Raw genomic sequence first — 20381 nt, forward strand, 5'->3', positions numbered from 1 at the left:
GTTGAGATGAAATGCCCTAAGAGCATATCATTCTAAATAATGATTTATTATCTGTGATATCAGAGACAGGGTTATGATCTGGAGTTAAATCTGAGTTTGAGTACATTCTGTACCCATTCACAGTTGATAGCGCGTGCTTATCCAGATCTGCGCCAGCTTTAAACTACAGGAACCCCCCGAAGCGTTCGTCATAGTAAAGATCACTTTTGGAAATCGATTATGTGCCAATATTTCCGTGCTCCTCGCCGGTGATCAATCCGAGTCACGGGTCTCATTTTGACCCCCGTTTGAAGTAGGAATCTGACGCGTGACGCTCCGAAATGGACAGACTATAGTAACATCACACAGGCACGTTGTAGCGTGCGAATAATTAAATTGAAAGCAGACGAGAACACTGAGTAACAAACTGTAACAAACTGGTAAGTTAACCCCTTCGCTTCGTATTGAGGCAGTAGTAACCTCCATCCGGCTTGACGTTTTTATCGGGAGTTTGAGTCTATAGCGCGGCGCAATATTTTGGCTATTACCAAAAATTTTAACTAAGCACTCCCATCTACTGTCGCCATTTTATACATAGAGGCGACTTCACGCGCCGCATATGAGTAGAATAACAAGGCACGCTTCTCTATACTAGAACTACTTTTGAGGACTGTTCACGTCACCTAAATAAATCGCTTTCACTTCTTTGAAAAGTCAAAGTTCCCTACCTTTTCGTCGGCTCTGGTGACTGCGAATGGAAATCCGTTATTGATACAGAAATGAATAACATTTAGGTTTCGCTCCGCTCCGGGTCTCGGGGGAACAGGAGGGGCCGAGACCTCTCCTCAGATGAACCCTGTGAACTAACGTGAACCCGTCGGGCCACCGCGATAAGGAGCATCTACTGCTTTATGGCACACTGATTATGTGCCCGGCTGACATGGGCGCTGCTGGAGTGGCGAGAAGGGAAAGAAATGCACGCCAGGCGCTCTCAAATAAGGGCACGTGATTAAAGCGCGTCACCCAAACCCAAAATCCTGATCCTACCCCTCTCTGTTCTAGGACGGGCTGAGCAGACACACTGAAGGGAGTGACTCATGCGCAAATGTCTAATATAGCCAGAAATATGGAGCAGCGCTTTCGGTCAGTAGGTCGTATAAGGACGAGGGGGGAAAACAACCTACTATAACGATCATGAACATGTGCTTACTACATATAGGCTACTACGATCGCATGTTTGGAACAACCGTATGAATAGAAAATAGGAAATGTTGCGCGCAGTTTTACAATAGAAAAAAAGAAAAGAAAAAAAGAATAGATTAGAATCTCTATAGCCACACGACCAAACTAGAAATGATTGCGCTACATGTAATGTATTTTAAATGCATTAGGATACATATTATTAGAAAAAAAATCGAATATATAGCCACAAAACCAAACTGGAAATTGTTGTGCAATGCTATACATATTATTGTTAGAATAGAATATGATATCAATTGCCACACAACCTAGGGGCAATGAATGTGCGACATGTAACAGAATACATATTATTATTGGTATAGTATCAATAAAATAGAATGGAAAATCTCTATTTCCACACAACCATGATTATGTGGAACATACAATTAAATTCAGATTATAAATAGGCCTATATCAATCTTAACCTATTATTATTATTAGAACAGAATAAGCGACTATATTGCCACAATAACCAATTATTATTGATGTTGCTATCTTGGAGTAATAATCACCAGAAATATTTATACACATTTTTTATTACCAGTGATAATAAATATGCACAGCTGCATGTGTCCTTGGTTCTGCCATATTATTACCACTGAGACCACGAACAGTTTCAGAAACACTGATTACAATATATTTTGAGAGGGTCATACAAGGTGAAAGTAAATCTGAGAGTTCCCATACTGTTGTGCTCTCTGGACTGATAACAACTATAGTCAACCATGAGCAACAAACACCAGCCTGTCTATTATCAACAGGTTGTGTGATACTCAGTCCTTTCCTTGTATGTGGGCACACAAAATACGTATAATGTTTATACGTATAATATAAAGTCTTTACTTTTCTTAGGACGTGGTGCGGTGGTGGTAGACCTGCTATCCAGGGGCTCCCCCTCACGCCACACTGGCAATTACACCTTTACGTGCAGCTTTTTTGACAGTACAGGCAGAGATGAATCTGATTGGATAAAGCACGAAAACACCTACTGTCCATTATGAGACGGTTGCCATGCGGTTTGGGCTTTTCCTTCATTAAGGCCTCGGCTCAAACTTGTTTTTTTGTTTTTTTTTTCAGTGTGAATGCATGGTGGAAATAGCTTAGCTTTATAAATATTATATAGAGGACACTGGGGTTAGTAAGTTGTCACAATTACTATATCTCAGTAATACGTTTTTTTAGCCAAAAATCTAAAGGCATACATGTGTTTTCTCTAGCACTGGTTTTGTTTGTTGATTTTAAACACCTAGTTCAAAACATCTTAAATCTTAAACCATTTAATGAATTTTGTCCACAAAAAAAAAAAAATATTTTTTTTTGCTATAGGCTACCTGTTGAATAATCAAGTAAACATTTAATCACACTACAATCAAGAAAGGGTTAACTATATTATGAAATAAACTATTGAAAGGTATGCAGTGATAAACTGTTCTCAGGACTAGTTTCATGTCAAGTTGGGACGAGTCATGTATTTTAAATGCTCGAAATGCATACAATTTATTAATTACAATAAGTAATTACTTACAAAAAATAATGTTTTAGTATTTAACATTAACTTCTACTTTATTGGTTACATTAATTATTTTGTTTCACAATTTATTTACAATTTTAATTTTGCTCAAAAGCCTGTTTATTATCAGACTGACAACTTCCTCAATATAGTGGAAACCCTTTTGACAAAAAGTCAAAATGTGTTAAATTATTTTTTGTGTGTGTGTGTGTGACAACTTGCCCCATTCTGCTCTATGCTGTAATCAAAGGCCGGGAAACTGCAATAATATTACACACCAACTGTTATATTGTAGCTTTATATTTTAAAAAAATGACTGATCATTGGATTATTTATTATTAATAACATTATTATTGTTAAAATGTATAATAAAGCATGAAATATATTCAGTAATAACACTGCTGAATAGGCTAGCCTGTCTATCAACATTTTAAAGTTAAAATAACGAGTTACTTTAACAATGGGAGTTATGGGTGAGGGCTACTTAGACATGCTGCCATAATCTCAGCAGATTTTATATCAACTGTTTATATGGAGTATCATTACCTGTATTTTATGAGGCCTTTTAGTTTTCCAACACAACACCATCGTGAATATTTCACATTCAACGGGGAGAATCACACACACGCCGCATTTGTTTGCCTCCGAATTCAAACTCTTGGCCAATAGGCGCAGGGCAGATTGTCCAATGGCGTTCTTACTCGGCGGACACGTGACGCAACAACTCGACTGGCAACAATGTAGCGACCAATGGCAGTCTGGCGGTGGGATGGGTCCTCTCTGAAAGTACAGGATACAGGTGTCATTCCATTTAGGAAACGTTAGTGATTGATAAACTTTCAGTTATGGCTCTATCCCAGTGTCTTGAAGATTCGCCGGGCTGGCGGACACCGAGACCAGCCCAGGATCTAAACGTTAAAGAACTTTACAATGAGAGACACCGACTCGCTCTGGAGGAGCTGGTCGCTGGTGGAGTCGATTCCTTTATGGGATTCCTGCAGAAGGAGAGAATCCCTAACTTTCTCTCCGACGACGAGATCAGGCGGATTTCTCGCGCTTCTGTTGTGCCCAAATCACTCTCTTCGATCGGAGACGATTCTCATTTGGACCATTCTGGCACACTGGACTGCTCATCTGTCACTTATTTCCCCGAGGTCTCTGACATTGAGCCCCCAGTTTTAGAGATGGGCTGGCCAGCGTTCACTACAGGGTCGTTCCGCGGAGTAACGCGTGCAGTCGCCTACTTCCAGCCGTGTTATGGAGAGTGCATTTATAGCTGCAAAGAAGCGGCCAGGAAGATGATAAAAAATGCAAAGGAGGTATGGCCTGTACTGTTAAAAAAGTTGGTAACACTTTACAATAAGGTTCATTAGTTAACATTAGTTAACTACATTAGTTAACGTTAACTAATAATGAACTGCACTTATAGAGCATTTATTCATCTTTGTTAATGTTAATTTCAACATTTACTAATACTTTATTAAAATCTTGTTAACATGAGTTAATGCACTGTGAACTAACATGAACAAACAACGAACAGCTTTATTCATATTAACTAACATTAACATAGAGTAATAAATACTGTAACAAATGTATTGCTCATTGTTAGTTCATGTTAGTTAATACATTAACTAATGTTTAATAAATGAACCTTATTGTAAAGTGTTACCAAAAAGTTGTATATGAGGCACAAATAGACTGTTACTTAATTCATCTGTAGCAATAATTCATGTTTATCCTTGTGCTATGACAAGCTTTAACATTTAATCATTAAAACTATGAAGTATCCTATATATATATATGGGTCAGTGACGTGCCGCACTGATTTGCACTTCCAGGAGCAATAAATATTATATATTTATATAAAATAGGTTTAAAATTATATATATGTTTTAATCTCACATCATTTGTCCTCCTCACTGTTCATAATTGTGTGAAAATTTAAAAAATAGGTAACTTTTAGACTATTAATGTGGTCAAATGTCATACGGTCAAACGGAATTCACTTAAAGTTATTTAAGACAATTGCATTTAAAATTATTAAAAATGTTTCAAAATTATACAATTTTTCATTTGGCATATTTTTTCAAGTCTTAAGAAAAGCATATTAAAGTATCAGTAAGATAGACCTTTAAGAAATGGCATTAGTATCTAAAACAAATTGTTCCGCAAAGACACATTTTCTCTATGTCATACGGTAAAACAAAGTTTAGAAGCCATTTTGGAACTGAATATTAATGACTTAAGTCATGTGACATTGGATGACATCACTCAGAGGACCCCCTGAAGACCAGCCAAGTTGAAGGTAAGTTTAAGATTTTGCTCCTACATTTGAGGTAATTTCATCTTTTCCAAGTGTTACCATGTGTCACAGATTTGGGTGTCATATGGTCAAACGTCAAAAAAGGGTTTAATACATTTAAAATGTGAAAAAATATTGATTTACAGGTGAAATATAAAGTTTAAAAGTCAAGGTTAATGGTAAAGGTGGAAGGAGGTGGCCAAGCAACTGCCTGTTATAAATGACAAAGCATGAAACTGTCATAAGGGCAAACAAAAAATGTCATACAAACAAACGATTTTACCGTATGACATGTTGTTATACCATATGACACAGAGCTTTTAACTGAATTATTTAGTTATTTCTTAATTGTTATATCACATATATAGTTTGTACAACTAATATGAATTAATATTAACATATATAATATATTTCTGCCTATTTTAAGCATTTTTTCACATTATTACAGATGTCTCTTTCTAGTAAGGAGAGGGGTGCACATTTCCGTGCAAAGCTAAGGGCAGATCCTGCATCTAGAGAGGAGAACCTAGCCAAGAGGAGGGAAAGGTATAACTGTGAGAGTATATGATGACATAGTCTCTCCAGCGTGTCCTAGGTCTTCCCCGGGGTCTCCTCCCGGTGGGAACAGATCCTCGAGCCACCTCATCTGACCCCTCTCGATGTGGAGGAGCAGCGGCTCTACTCTGAGCTCCTCCCGAGTGACCGAGCTCCTCACCCGATCTCTGAGCGATCGCTCAGCCAACCTGCGGAGAAAGCTCATTCCGGCCGCCTGTGTCCGGGATCTTGTCCTTTCGGTCATGACCCACAGCTCATGACCATAGGTGAGTAGGAACGTAGATTGACCGGTTAATCGAGACGACAGACCGGTACACCGACCGCATTACTGCAGAAGCTGCACCGATCTGTCTGTCAATCTCCCGTTCCATCCTTCACTCACTCGTGAACAAGACCCCAAGATACTTGAACTCCTCCACTTGAGGCAGGAACTCTCCACCAACCTGAAGTAGGCAAGCCACCTTTTTCCGACTGAGGACCATGGCCTCGGATTTGGAGGCGCTGATTCTCATCCCAGTCGCTTCACACTCGGCTGCAAACCGTCCCAGTGCATGCTGGAGTTCCTGCTCTGAAGGGGCCAACACGACAACATCATCCGCAAAGAGCTGAGACGACATCGTGTGGTCCCCGAACCCGACACCCTCCGGCCCCTGGCTGCGCATAGATACTCTGTCCATAAATATTATGAACAGAACCGGCGACAAAGGGCAGCCCTGCCGGAGTCCAACATGCACCGGGAAGAAGTCTGACTTACTGCCGGCAATGCGAACCAAGCTCCTGCTTCGGTCGTACAGGGACCGGACAGCCCTTAGCAAAGGACCCCGGACCCCATACTCCCGGAGCACCCTCCACAGGCCGCCACGAGGGACACAGTCGAATGCCTTCTCCAGATCCACAAAGCACATGTGGATTGGCTGGGCAAACTCCCATGAACCCTTACTGTTCTTTTTAAACTAAATGTTAAAAACTGATTTTTTCACAAGTTATCTCACTGTTGTAAATCTGAATGATATTGTCATGTATTACATATAGCACGTCCTATGTGTTCCTTGTATTGAAAGAGAGTTGAGTTGACTAAAATAAATATTCATGTGTTGGTAAATATATTCTACTGTTAATAAAAGGTTCACTTGAGATGCCTTGTGTTTCTTTGAAATCATTTTGAATTGGCCTACATGTATTTATTACATTAAAAATGCAATGAAACATTGAAATTGTACTATGTCATACGGTAAAACAAAATATGTCATATGGTAAAACATTGCATTTTAAAATAAATAAAAATAAATACTTTGTTTGTTTACATGGTTCATGAAAATAATGGAGGAGAGCTAGTATGATATAAATATATATATAACATCAAGGCATTTTTGACTAATTTCTTTTAAAAAAATAGAACAAATGTCCATAGATGACATGCTGAAGTTGTTAAAAAACAAAATATTTAGTATTTGTGGTGTAGGTGTTTACATTTTGCAACTTGTTATAGAATACTTACAGATCAACTATTACATTCATGGTTGTATTTAACTGTGTCATGAATATCAAATTTAATTTATTTCTAAAAATCACTTCGTTTTACCTTATGACATTTTCAAGGACTGTATACAAAGAAACACATTAAAATGTCATATATTGTTATTTTTTATAAAGGGCACTAATAAAAACAAAAAATATACACATAGATTTACACAAAAAATGCTATATTTAATTTGTCCTTTCATTTTTATTTTTTTACTGATTTGAAATTCTAAAACGTCACTGACCCATATATATATATATATATATATATATATATATATTACTAGTAGGTCTATACATTCTGAAATTAGTAGTAGGCTATATAATCAATAGTAAAAAAAAAAAAAAAAAAAAAAAAACCAATAGTGACAAGTAACTATTCCAATGTAACTGGTAACAGATTTAAATTGACCAAATTTAATTATGTGGGTCACATATAAACTTTTGCAACTCCTATGTGTTCCAATTGTTGCTGGGACCTATTTTATTACTTGTAAATATTTAGTTATTATTCCATTTTTCTTGTTCTTTTTGAAAATGCACTAGTACTAGTAGTGTAAAAACAATGGTAGCTAACGAATAGCAACTGGTGAAATGGAAAAAGGAGGATTGTCTCCGTTTGAATGATTCATTGAAAAAAAAATATATATAAGGAATGTACAAATGTATTGTAACATGTTTTTATTGTTGTTTTTTTTATTGTAAATAAGTTCATTTTCAAGTTCATTAGTAAATTAATTTGCTCTCAGATTTCCCTGCTTAAACTTTTAAGAGGATTAAATAATATATATATATATATATATATATATATATATATATATATATATATATATATATATATATATATATAATAAATAAACAAGCAAGCCATCTTGAAAAAAAAACTTTATTTCAGTTGTTTTAGTCAAAGTTCAGTTTTCCAGGTGATGGAAGGGTAAGTGTGTGCTCTGGATCTTAAGTGTGGAATGGGAAGAATGTGCAGAAGCGTCTATCGCACTGAACTGTTACCTCTAAGGGTCTGAACCTGGAGGTGCCACAACAGGCTCTTCAGTCCTTGAACTGAAGGGGGTTTTGAGTTGAATGTATTGAGATTATACCTCCAGGCAGTCTGGATCTGTTTCAGCTTGCATGTACTTAAAGGCCAAATGTAATAAAAAATCATCAAGGTGTGTAGCCAGCGGCTGTTCAGTCATGACAGTCATACGAATGAGCTAGAACATCGAGTTCACGGATGCGGAAGCTCTAAGCTGTAATTTCAGTCCATGTTTAGCCCGAAAAGAATAGTAATGCTTTGTTAATATCTAATTAATCATAAGTGATTTTTATCCTTAGGTGATTGCTATTGTAACAGACTCCTTGACAGACCTGGATATCTTCCATGACCTGCAGGAAGCTTGCACACGCCGCAGAGTTCCTGTCTATATTCTTTTAGACCAGTCTTCTGTCCACCCATTCTTGCAGATGTGTAAAAACCTTCGTGTACAGCTTGATGAACTGCTGGTATGAGTTTACAACTTATAGCTATGTCACTTTGAAATGTCATTATTATCTGTTAAATAGCCTATTAATATTGTTGTTGTTTTCATATTTAATATATTTAGAATTGAATACTTCTTTTTTTTAGCAAATGAAAGTACGGACCATAACAGGCTCTACCTACTACATGAGATCAGGTGCTCGGATCACTGGGAAAGTTCATGAGCGTTTCATGCTGATTGATGGGAACAGAGTGGCTACAGGTTCATATAGGTATTAGGACTCCCTTTCCACAAATCTTGTACATCTTAAAGGGATAGTTCAACTAAATGTGAAAATTACATGTTCCAAACATGTATGACTTTTCTTTCTTCTGTGCAACACAAAACAAGATATTTATAATATATTTAAGAAATGTCTCAGTGTTTAAAGTCAGTGGGGTCCAATATTGTTTTGGACCCCATTGACTTTCTTTGCATTCTTCAAAATATTTTCTAGTTTCATTTAGAGTGGGTGTGACCTTTTAGACAATGATAAATAAAATGATCATGAAACATTTTGCAGTAATTTAATATTGTTTAACTGTGCAAATGTCAGACAATTGGTACATAATAGTCTTGACTAAATGTTTATTTTGGCACCTTTTTTATCTACAGGTTTAACTGGACAGATGGCAAACTCAACAGCAGCAACCTTATCGAGTTATCTGGCCAGATAACTGAGAAATTTGATGAAGAGTTCCGCATCCTCTATGCTCAGTCCCTACCGCTGCCACCGAATACAAGAGCTCCCTCTAGTGCCAGAAGCAGCGTTTTATATGACCATCTTGTCCTCAAACCACCTGGTACGCCTCCCTCCTTCTTGGCACGAACAACAAAGCCTCAACCAGAATGTCTGACGAGCACTCCAGCCAGACTTCATACCCCAGAGATCCAACAGATGAATAAAGACATTGAAGATCGAGACAAAAAGAGTAACCCAGTTTCTGATACTTCCACTGTTGGTGAAGACTGGATCGAGCAAGAACTCAGAGAGGAAGCGCTCACCTCGGATGACCGTCCTCGTTTGCCGGCAACGACTGTTACTACTCAGACCGAGACAGTCGATGTGATGATCTCTCTCCCTGTACCTTCCTGCCACATCTCAACACAAACGACCTGCCACACCGTAGACACGAGTGTGCAAACATGTGCCGACAACAACAAGCCTCAGAGCTCAAGCCCTAAATCGCAAACCTCCTCCAGCAGCAACCAGATCAACAACAGTGCGACGTCCGCTTGCAACCTTCAGGAGGTGGACTGTCACCCACCTGTCTGTCTTCCCCCTCAAGACGCCAACCTGAGGGAATGCTTCCTCAAGATCACTAAAGAACGACAGCACCACTACAGCTCCATTCGCTCCAAACTCGACCACATGGTGACACTGCTCTCTCACAAGAGGGAACTAGTGGACCTCACCAACCTGATGCTGAGGCCCGGCCTGCACAGAGGACACAAAGGTCAGCAGGAGGGCAGGCAGGTTCACGGTACACATGACAATGTTATTATGGGAACATGGCCCAGTTCGAGATGTCTGCAGTAACATGAACTTAGGAGAACAGCGCTGGTGGTGGGTGTATTGGTGTTAGTCTGCTGTTTTAGTACTGCACTTTTTTAAAAATCAGAACAAATTGTAGATTTATCAGAATTTTTTTTAATGATGTTATGTGAGAATGCAGTGTAAAAGTGACAAATGTGCAAAGATACTGATTTTTATTTTTATTTTTTTTACTTCATCTTAATTCTACTTATTTTTTTAGGATGAGGGAATTATTAGCAGTCTTTAAATACTGTAGTCAAATGAACCAAAGTACTTTTCTTTTCAGTGCTATTTTGAAATCCAGTTTGTAAATGTGTATTTGGTTGTCTCTGTTTCTTTCTGCGTTGTTTGTTTAAAGTTGTGAAGTTATGAAAATTACTTTTTTGAACACTATTACTGTTATATTCATATAAAAAAACAGTCACTCATTGATATGTTTGATGTGTTTTGCCTTTTGGATGATGTTAGTGAAAGGACTGAATCAAAGCAGTTTTGCTAAATTGGAGACTTGATACTTTTACTATGCTTGAGGCAGTTGAATATTTATTTCACCAAGGACACAGATAAAACAAAAGTTTAATTATTTATGATTGCCTCATATTAATAAAACATTAACAATTGTTTATTGTACATTTTTGTGAGGTTGTGGAACTTATTTATAAAGGCTCAATTAGTATAGTATATTACATTCAGCTTTAATATATTTTTAAATATGTAAATTCTAATATAGAGAATTTATAATATACACTACCATTCAAAGGTTTGAGGTCAGCAAGATTTTTTGAAAGAAACTAAAGGGGTGGTATAATGCCCTTTTCACAAGATGTATAATAAGTCTCTGATGTCTCCAAAGTGTGTATGTGAAGTTTTAGCTCAAAATACACCACAGATATTTTTTATAGCATGTTAAAATAGTCACTTTTTGAGGGGTGAGCAAAAACGCTGTTTTTGTGCGTGTCCCTTTAAATGCAAATGAGCTGCTGCTCCCGGCAGAGAGGGCGGAGTTTTAAGAGCTCATGTTTTAGCAGATCCTATTACCTCACACAGACTGACACACACTGAAAAATTCAAAAACTGTTAGCCTTTTATGTTCAAACTGGAGTTGGACAAAGATGGAAAGACTCAAGAAGAAGTGACAACAGAATGAAACAGGACATTTCTGAATGGTTAGTTGATGAATTTATATAACTGATGTGGAGTTAACTGTCTTGTAGTCATTGATTAGCATAGGCCTATTATGTCAAGGTAATCTATATAAATCGCTTCCCGGGGGTGGGATTTATGTAAATTTTAGGGTTAGTGATGTCACTAACCCATGAAGAAGCTCATTGTAGTCCCTACCAGCCGTTTGTAGTCCTTAAAATTAAAAAAAGATTTTTTGTAAAAGAAAATATCTCCCTTTGCTTTAAACTTTGAGCGTTGTAACTTTGCACATGTTGTTTATGCTCATTCAGCAACATTACACACTAACTAAAGTTAAAAAAGTTCAATCATAATCAACCACCCCTTTAATACTTTTATTCAGAAATAATGCATCAATTTAATAAAAAGTGAGGCTTTTATAATGTTACAAAAGATCATTTTGTATAATTTCAGTTGTTTGCTATCTATTCACCAAATGTATTATGGTTTTCAAACATTAAACCGGCATATTAGATTGATTTCTTAAGTATTTTTTAAAATTAATATTATTGTTTTTACTGTATTTTTTAACAAATGAATGTGGCCTTGGTAAGCATTAGAGACTTCTTCACATTCAGAGTATCTGCTGACCCCAACATTTTGAATGGTAGTGTACTGTATATTTTAAAATGTATATAAATATAACTTACCTTCCATGCCTTTGTTAACTGAATGAGGTTGGGTTATGGTTTCTAAATATGTGTAGGCCTTAATGCTTCCTCAGAAAAACCCTTGATCTGCTTGATCTGATTGTATTAACCATGAGAGTGAATTCAGGTAAAGTGGGCTATTCATCTCAATTAATTTTTTTTTTTTTAGGATTTTAAATTAACGTAAAATGAACGAATAATGTGATTTCTGCACTATTTTAGGTCACTATTCAAATAAGCAAAATTGTGACACATCATGTGAACTAATTTGTACAAAAGGTCAGATGATCTTGTTTCCACTGAATCGCTCAAGAAAATGTATGTACATTTTAAAATTCAACTTTCTTACTCAAATCATCATGCTGGTAATTTTAGACCAGACCTGGACCCCACCGTAGTTAAAATAATGTAGTGGATCTCGCATAAAAGATTCTCATTCTGACTCCATTGCAAGAGTTATTTAGGCAGATATAAACAGAAAATATATAGGCTAAATAAAAAAACAGTAACCCTTATTTTAGATCAACAACTGTGTTCACAGAAAGAGGAATTCTGGGAAGTCTGTCCTCATGTAATACCAGCAGTAGTCCTCTGCTAACTGAAGAGGGCGCTATCATCTTGCACCTTGCCAGTATACTTCACGACCTTGATGTATTGGATACCATTGTGGGAAAATGTATACATACAATCTAAGTCATACTCTAAAATCACTTTGGATGCAGGTCAAGACGATGGTTAACTGATAAACAAATCAGAGGAGAGAAGGTTTGGTTATTTTACAAATAAGGCACACACACACACACACACACACACACACACACACACACACACTGTTCTAAAGAAATTGATACATTTATTCTATTTTTTACTATACTTTTATTGAATTAAACTGATAAAGTCATTAAATATATTTATAATGTTACTAATTATGTCTGTTTCAAATAATTGCTGTCTATTCAATAGTATTCACCAAAGAATCCTGAAAAAAAAAAAAAACCTTCCAAATGTTAAGGATCATGTACTGAGGATTGGAATAATGGTCTCTGAAGATTCAACTTTGCCATTACAGGAACATATACATTTGAAAATATTTCATAATATTACTGTTTTCACTGTATTCTTTCTTAAAATGCACTCTTCACTAGACTCTACTTATTCTTATCTTAATCTTACTGACCTCAACTTTCGAACGGTATTTTATATTTGTGTTTTTCCCACACAGGAGTCTCTTATTGATTACTGGATCATTTGGAAGATTTATGCATACTGCCTCATAGCCTAAGTGCCAACATATTGACGAATGACCCTCTTAGATATGTGTTGTTTTCTGTAAATCTGCAGTGTTTGTATATAATGGATTGTTTATGGGAATTGTAATGACATTTTAGCATGCAAAAGTGCATTTTAAAAATGAATAAACAGAACATAAATATTTTCAACATGAAATTCAAGCAACGAATTAATACTCAAAACAAATTAACATTCAGATGCTGTTTAATACCTTGAATTATCATACTTTCAAAAGCCACCCCTGAGGTTTACTATTAATAGCTTGATTAAACAGAACAACAAGTGATTGTTGGCGGTTAATTATTGATCTTGTTTTCATGAGTGTTTTGAGCCACAGCCGCCCCCTCAGGTACCGCTCAACGACTGTCCAATGATCGCAGCCTTAATCACTCCTCTTGAGTAATGAAACCTGCTTGTGTTTTTAAAAGCAGTTGTTATACAGTTCACGCTTACTCAGAACACTTACAAAGTTTTTAAACCCAACCATGTGTAGGCCCATAATTCAATAACTGTTAAAAATGCGATGAATCTATAAATTACAAATGGAATTATGATCATTTGTGCATTAAAATGGCAGCTAAGTTGCTAATTTTATGTATTATATTTATGTGAACATTTATGTGAACTTAGATGCCATTTTAATGGCTATAGCCTGATAGGGTTGTTTTTAAAGGAATAGTTCAACCAAAAATTAATTTACATGTTCCAAAATGGTATGACTTTTCTGTGGATTATAAAAGAAGATATTTTCAAGAACTGTTTTTGTCCGTATAATGAAAGTCGAAATAAAATTGGAGAAACTTTCAATGTGAAAGTCGAAACTTTCAATGTGGAGACAAAAGAAATTTTTGCGTTAAGAAATAAAGACAGGCTTCGAACAACATGAGGGTGAATAGTAACACTTTACAATAACTTTACATGAACTGACAACGAGCAGTGTATTTTTACAGCATTAACCTTTGTTAATAAAAAAATTCTTGTTCATGTTTGTTCACAGTGCATTAACTAATGTTAACAGAGTACAGACCCATCTTTTGATCGTGATAATGTATTAGTAAATGTATGCCATTAATAAGTATTGTTCATTAACTAATGAAACCTTATTGTAAAGTGTTACCGGGTGAATAAAGGATTTTTGCGTGAACAATCTCTTTAATTTCTCGACAATCCTTTACCGAGCATGGATAGATATATGCCCACAGAAATGGATGCAAGAAACTCATGGCAAGATTTTTGCTAGGTGGAAAACTTTACCCAAAATAAGTGTTGAAAGGTTTGTATGCTATTGGCAATTCTCTTACCGTTCTAAGGGGATATGGTGCTAATTTGGCAAAACATGGGTGTAAATCCATCCCTAATACAGGTATGTGTCATCCCAATTAAACTAGACTCGCAGGTGGAGACCTTTTGTTACCCGTCTGCCCTTGTCAGCTCTTCTGCCCCCTCATTGGCTCTGGTAAACATCTGACTTTCCATCAAGAGGAGACTAGAACAGTCACCATCTGGAGGAGGGTGTTTGGCCCGAGGATACAAAACAATGACATGAAAATACAAGTCAGGGGAAAACAATGTGATGACGCGTGCCAAAACGGCCCGGCCACGTCTTTTTGTAGTTTACAGGAGAGATTTCGGTTTCAGCGCCCCCGCTCCTATTTTCGTCCTTCAAATGATGATGACACACGGTTGTTTTCAATCCCTGTGGATCCGGCGGAGCGCAGCATGTTCGAGTTGTTGACGGCCTGTGTAAACTTTTCTGCTCGTTCCCTGGTGTAACATGTTCTTGCCCTTCGTTTCGTATCTGCTCCTAGTACTTTTAGAGCTCGCCGGTTCATTTCAGACTGTTCCTTTGGCCAAAAAGAGCGGACATAAATAATAACACGAGAGCTATTCGTCAGTGCTTTAGCTTTATGACCTTGATTCACACACTCTCAGCACATGAGTAATACAAGCCACATTATAGTAACTGCTGTCAGTGAAGGTAACCACTGCTACTTCTAGATGTGTGTGTCAGCACCACTGCCGAACCGTGCTATTAATAGAAGGCACAGTGTGTCTCAGGTGAAAGCAGTCTTTGTGTCCTGTGGTCTTTGCTGTGTGGGCTGTGCGTGTGGCTCGGGGAAGGTGACAGGTGCAGATCTGTGTTGTGGCCAGCTCATCTGTTTTACACTTTTGTCCTTTTAATGCAGAAACAGTGCAGAGAGTATTCAGTCCAGGAGGAAAAGTTCTTTATATTATATATGGGACGCACAATGCACCATATCAGTCAATATTAAAGATATTTCTTTTTCTTTCATCTAACACTCATATACCGACAATAAATCGGATGGATTCATACAAAACAGATGAAGAAAAAAATGCAACATAAAAGTATAATTTTTCAACTTATCGGTCTCAGCTGATTTCCCCTATTCTTATATTTAGATGACTATATACTTATATAGACTATATATTTATATACTACTAATAAATCTGATGCATTCATACAAAAAAAAGAATGTTCAATATAATGCTTATTGGTCAATATAACTTTTTTCAGTATTAGATCATATTTATTTAGTTGTGGATATTTAATATTCATGTTCTCCTATTTTTACATTTAGTTTACCTCTGCTGTCATCTAAATACTTTTTAGTGTTTTATTTTTAATTAATTTAGAATTTTAATAGGAGTCATTTATCGGTTATCTGCCATAACATGAATATAATTCCTGGCTTATTGTATCAGCCAAATATTTTGATATGAGCATCCCTGATAAAATTCAGCAAAAAAGCATTAGTATTATTAAAAAGTTAAATAGTGAAGTACAAAACGGCATTACTGAAACACTATTAGCCCCTATGGCTCATGACCACAAGTTTCGGTTTAAATTTCAATAAAGATTAAGGTAAATCATGAATCTTTTATCTTTTTTTTTTAAATATTAAGATCAAAACATTTGATTGCATGCGGTTAAAGAGATGCCTGAGAGGACAGCGCTGTTGAAAACAGATAAGGCCCCTTTCTGCTTCACTCGCTCACCCTCATCCAACGTTTCCTGCTGCCTCATAGAGTCTTTATCTCAACCCATCTCCCAACTCGGATACACCGCAAACCCTCTCACTCTCACGGTTTAACCAGTCGCAGTCGAGGAGGCGTGCTTGCTCTACCAGCTCTCTTTCCATCTGTCTCATCAGTTTAAGAGTGTGAAGTTACAGCTGATCCTTGAGCTGTTAACGCTTTTCTAAAACATCCACTAGCTGTGACCAAATAAACAGTTGACATAAATATTCGCTTTTAAGATAAGGAAAATCCTTATATGTTCATCACATTTCAACTTACTAAAATGAACGGGTGGGAAAGTAGTTGCTGGTGCTTGGCTAGCTGTTAAATAACATGTGTACTCTTGGTCATTGATCAGTGCCTGTTTCACAGACTCTCCATGCACTTATTGATTCATGCAAATAGATTTCATATAGATTTTGTGATGTAATCTATTAGCTGCTCATGTGTCTGCTAAAGGCTTTTAAATGATCAGACGAATTGAGCTGTCGGCCGAATGAGGTCAAGAATAATGACCTGTGATAAACTGCAAAGAGACTGAAAATGAAACAAAGAAGGTTATAAAAAAAATTAAATGAAGCATTATGAAATTACTGAGATAGGAAACAGGGAAGGTCTAGTTGATTTAGATGATTTATATTGCATAAAATAAAGCTCGTTTTCAGAGTATATGTTTTTAATTACAAGTCTATTGACATTTTTTCTTTAATTTTAAGCATAAAAGTTCTTGTCCTGTGTTTAAAAAACTATTTGCCAATGGGGTAAACTTCAAGATATATTCTCTTATTATCTTTTAGTATTATCTTTAAAGGGGTGGTTGATTATGATGTCACTTTTTAAACGTTAGTTATTGTGTAATGTTGCTGTTTGCAACATCTGCAAAGTCACAACGCTCAAAGTTCAAAGCAAAGGGAAATATTTTCCTTTAAAGAAATTGTTTTTTAAGGACTACAACAAATGGCTAATAGGGACTACACAACATTCCTACCGGGTTAGTGACATCACCAACCCTAAAATTGACATAAACCCCACCCCCGGGAACGCGATTAAAGATTATCATGACAGAATATGCTAATCAATGACTAGAAGATATCTACACATATACGCTACATAAATTCATCAACTTCAGAAATGTTGCCTACATGTTGTCACGTCTTCTTGAGTCTCTCCATCTTGGTCTGACTCCGGTTTGAACATAAAAGGCTAAAAGTTTTTGTAATTTTCAGGATACAGACTGTTGAAGCTCCGCCCCCTGTGCCGGGAGCAGCAGCTCATTTACATTTAAAGGGACAGACACAAACACTGCGTTTTTGCTCATCCTCAAAAAGTGACAATTTTAACATAAAAATTTCTGTGGGGTATTTTGAGCTAAAATTTCACCTACACACTCTGGGGACATCAGAGACTTATTTAACATCTTGTGAAAAGGGCATTATACCAGTCCTTTAAGCATTTTTGGGTAACACTTTATTTTGATGGTCCTGCATTCCAATTGCTTTGGGCCTTATAAGTCTTTTATTTAGGGTGGCCAAGGTCAATGATCCTTCATGATTATCTAATGTTTTACATTAAAAAAATATACTAAGATTAATTTCTTATGTAAAATGGTAATATTGTTGTATAACAACAAGGAAGCAGCAACTGCGATCACATTATTAAACAGCCAGCAGCAAAATAGCTTTTTTATTCTGGCTGACCTTTTGCAAAATGTACAATATTTATTCTTTAAGCTCAAAATCAGTTTCAAATCACACTTTGGATTCCTCAGCCAAAAAGCTTTTGGATGAAAGCAGACAACTATGCATTTATAAACATTTACTGTCCCTTTAACAGCCCAGGGGGTTACATTGCATGTTTGAAAGATTGAGAACTTAATGCAATCATGAAACAATTAGTCAAAAGCACTTGTGTGAACGCTGTCTGAATTATGCAGATGGTGCAGATCTGTATTTCTCCTGTGAGGTGCTATGAACTTGAATTAAACTCAAGGGTACGGCCTGCTCTGCAAACCGGCTGGCCAAAAGAACAAAACAAATCAGGGTGACGTCTTCTACACGTGCTGGCGTTTATCATGCTACATTCACTGGCAGTAATGTGTTTAGACGCATGTCAGGACCACTGTTGTTGGGATGGAGGGGGATGGGAGACTTATCTAGTACTGCTAGATCAGCACAACTTTGATTTCATTGATTGAGTCGACTGCAGAGGACATCTTAACAGTCATAGTACACAAAGAAAGAAATGTAGCTTACATATTCTGCTGTCTATATAAACATCACGCTCTTCTTAAATAACAAATACATTTAAAGCATAAATATTAAATTACCTTAATAAAACTATGATATAATATAATATAGTTAATGTAATATAACTGAAAAAAATTGGCTACATTTCAGATTTGTGTTTGAATTACATATACAATTTTCACCCATTTTGATTACACAGTTTTAACATAAACCAATAACAATTAGTGTGATGAATATTTGTGAGTCATATAATGAAACTGGCAAGATTTCTGTAAACTGAATGTTTTAAATAGACAATAACCAGGTTTATATATTTATCATCAATAAATCTAATTTGTTTCTCTCATACATTTTAATAAGTGAAAATTGCTTGTTCCAAAGCCAGCCGCATGTTCATAGTTTTTCAATGAATAAATTTCATTGTTTTCACAATGAACAGATTTATGCTGATTCTAAAGCACTTGAAAAAAAATGCATTATTTAAAAAACAAAACAAATATGCAAATAGTTTCTAATAAACTATACCAAGATTTTTTTGAGTGCAGAAATTGTGTTTAATTTATGTATGACTTGCAAATATGCATCACATCAAGTAAATTAGTTTGCTTATGTTAAAACTGTGTAGTTCAAAAACATAAATCTTACATTTTGGCCTAAATATTTTTCATAACATAACATAACATATATAAAATAAAATAAATAAAAAAATTATTGATTAATTAAGTAATTTAAAAACAACATTTTTTTTTTTTTTTTTTTTTAGCATAGTAGTATTTATTTTAATTTATTTTTTCCAATGCATCTCATTATTTTATTTTATTTAATATATAATATTTACTGTAAATGGAGTGATGACATGGATAAAATAAATTAAATCTGAGTGAATGCCTAAAAGTCTGTTGATATTTCCCTAAATTTAATAGGCCTAAAACAAATCTTGAAAATCCTGGTACTGCATTATACATTAGGACACGACTTCCATGGAACACCCTGTTGGCCAATGTCAAGCACTTTTGTAATGACTTATGACTCATTATGGAAGCATAGATAAAATAAGACCCTCTATCTGTGTAGTTTAAGTGTTTTACTCATTTGATTTCTGTCAGATCATCAGTACGAGTTATTATGTATACAACAACAGACATCACAGAACATCCAAATCCTGTGACTGACAAACATGCAGTTTCTCACACCACAGAAAGACTTTCTGCCGACTCAGTGCTTTGTTTATCGGCGGTATTTATACACTTCTTCTTTATGGTGGCTTGACAGCAGGGAGTGGCACGCTACTGTTCTCAGTATCACAGTTTGCTGTGGAGGTGACAGAGTGGATCTTTTCCCATACTTGTATATTTCGTTCTCTCTCCAAAACAGAAAAAACTAAACGCTTATTTACAGTGCAGTGAGATGGATATTTGCATGAATTTGATAGTAAAACCATCAGCAGTTACAATGAAAGGGGTCTGGGTTTTTTTTAAACATGGCGTCTGTCTTCACACTTGTGATTGAGGTTTCCCCTGCTGACCATGAAGTTCTGTGCATGCCAACTTTAAGAAGTTCCATGCCTATAGATTTCAAAAGCTGTCTCATCGCATTGTACAACCAGCCTTTTGGTTTAAAGAGAGATGAGCCGCTGATGCATAAACAGATAAAATAGCTTGTCACTGTGAAGGCCGGGGGCCGAGATGCCAGATCCACTCTCACTTGGCTCCTGTGGGAAGGTGGGTTTCTTCACCTTTCCATCAGGTATGAAAAAACAAGGTCAGAGAGCAAGGAGGAGGAGAAACACTGACTGGGGACGGAGCATTTGCCTG

The 20381-nt window shown here is 36.3% G+C and overlaps 2 protein-coding genes across 5 annotated transcripts in view; one reads left to right on the forward strand and one right to left on the reverse strand.

The window, feature by feature from the left end:
- zhx3a (zinc fingers and homeoboxes 3a) overlaps positions 1 to 20381 on the reverse strand; it is a 44003-nt gene that overhangs the window by 10358 nt on the left and 13264 nt on the right. The window contains exon 1 of one of the 4 annotated variants that reach the window (XR_013795842.1): positions 708 to 936. The exons of 2 other annotated variants lie outside the window; for them this stretch is intronic. The gene's annotated coding sequence lies outside the window, so the exon portion shown is untranslated. Of the gene's footprint in view, positions 1 to 707; positions 1004 to 20381 lie in introns of those variants that run through there. One more of the 4 variants, XM_079596871.1, reaches the window with a different exon arrangement.
- On the forward strand, positions 3469 to 10233 carry fam83d (family with sequence similarity 83 member D). Its single transcript, XM_079596875.1, has 4 exons — positions 3469 to 4047; positions 8439 to 8606; positions 8731 to 8855; positions 9239 to 10233. The coding sequence occupies exons 1-4, from the start codon at positions 3574 to 3576 to the stop codon at positions 10161 to 10163; spliced, it is 1692 nt and encodes a 563-aa protein (XP_079453001.1). The 5' UTR covers positions 3469 to 3573; the 3' UTR covers positions 10164 to 10233.

This window comes from Phoxinus phoxinus (genome assembly GCF_949152265.1).
Source record: "Phoxinus phoxinus genome assembly, chromosome: 22".
NCBI classification, from domain to species: Eukaryota; Metazoa; Chordata; class Actinopteri; order Cypriniformes; family Leuciscidae; genus Phoxinus; species Phoxinus phoxinus.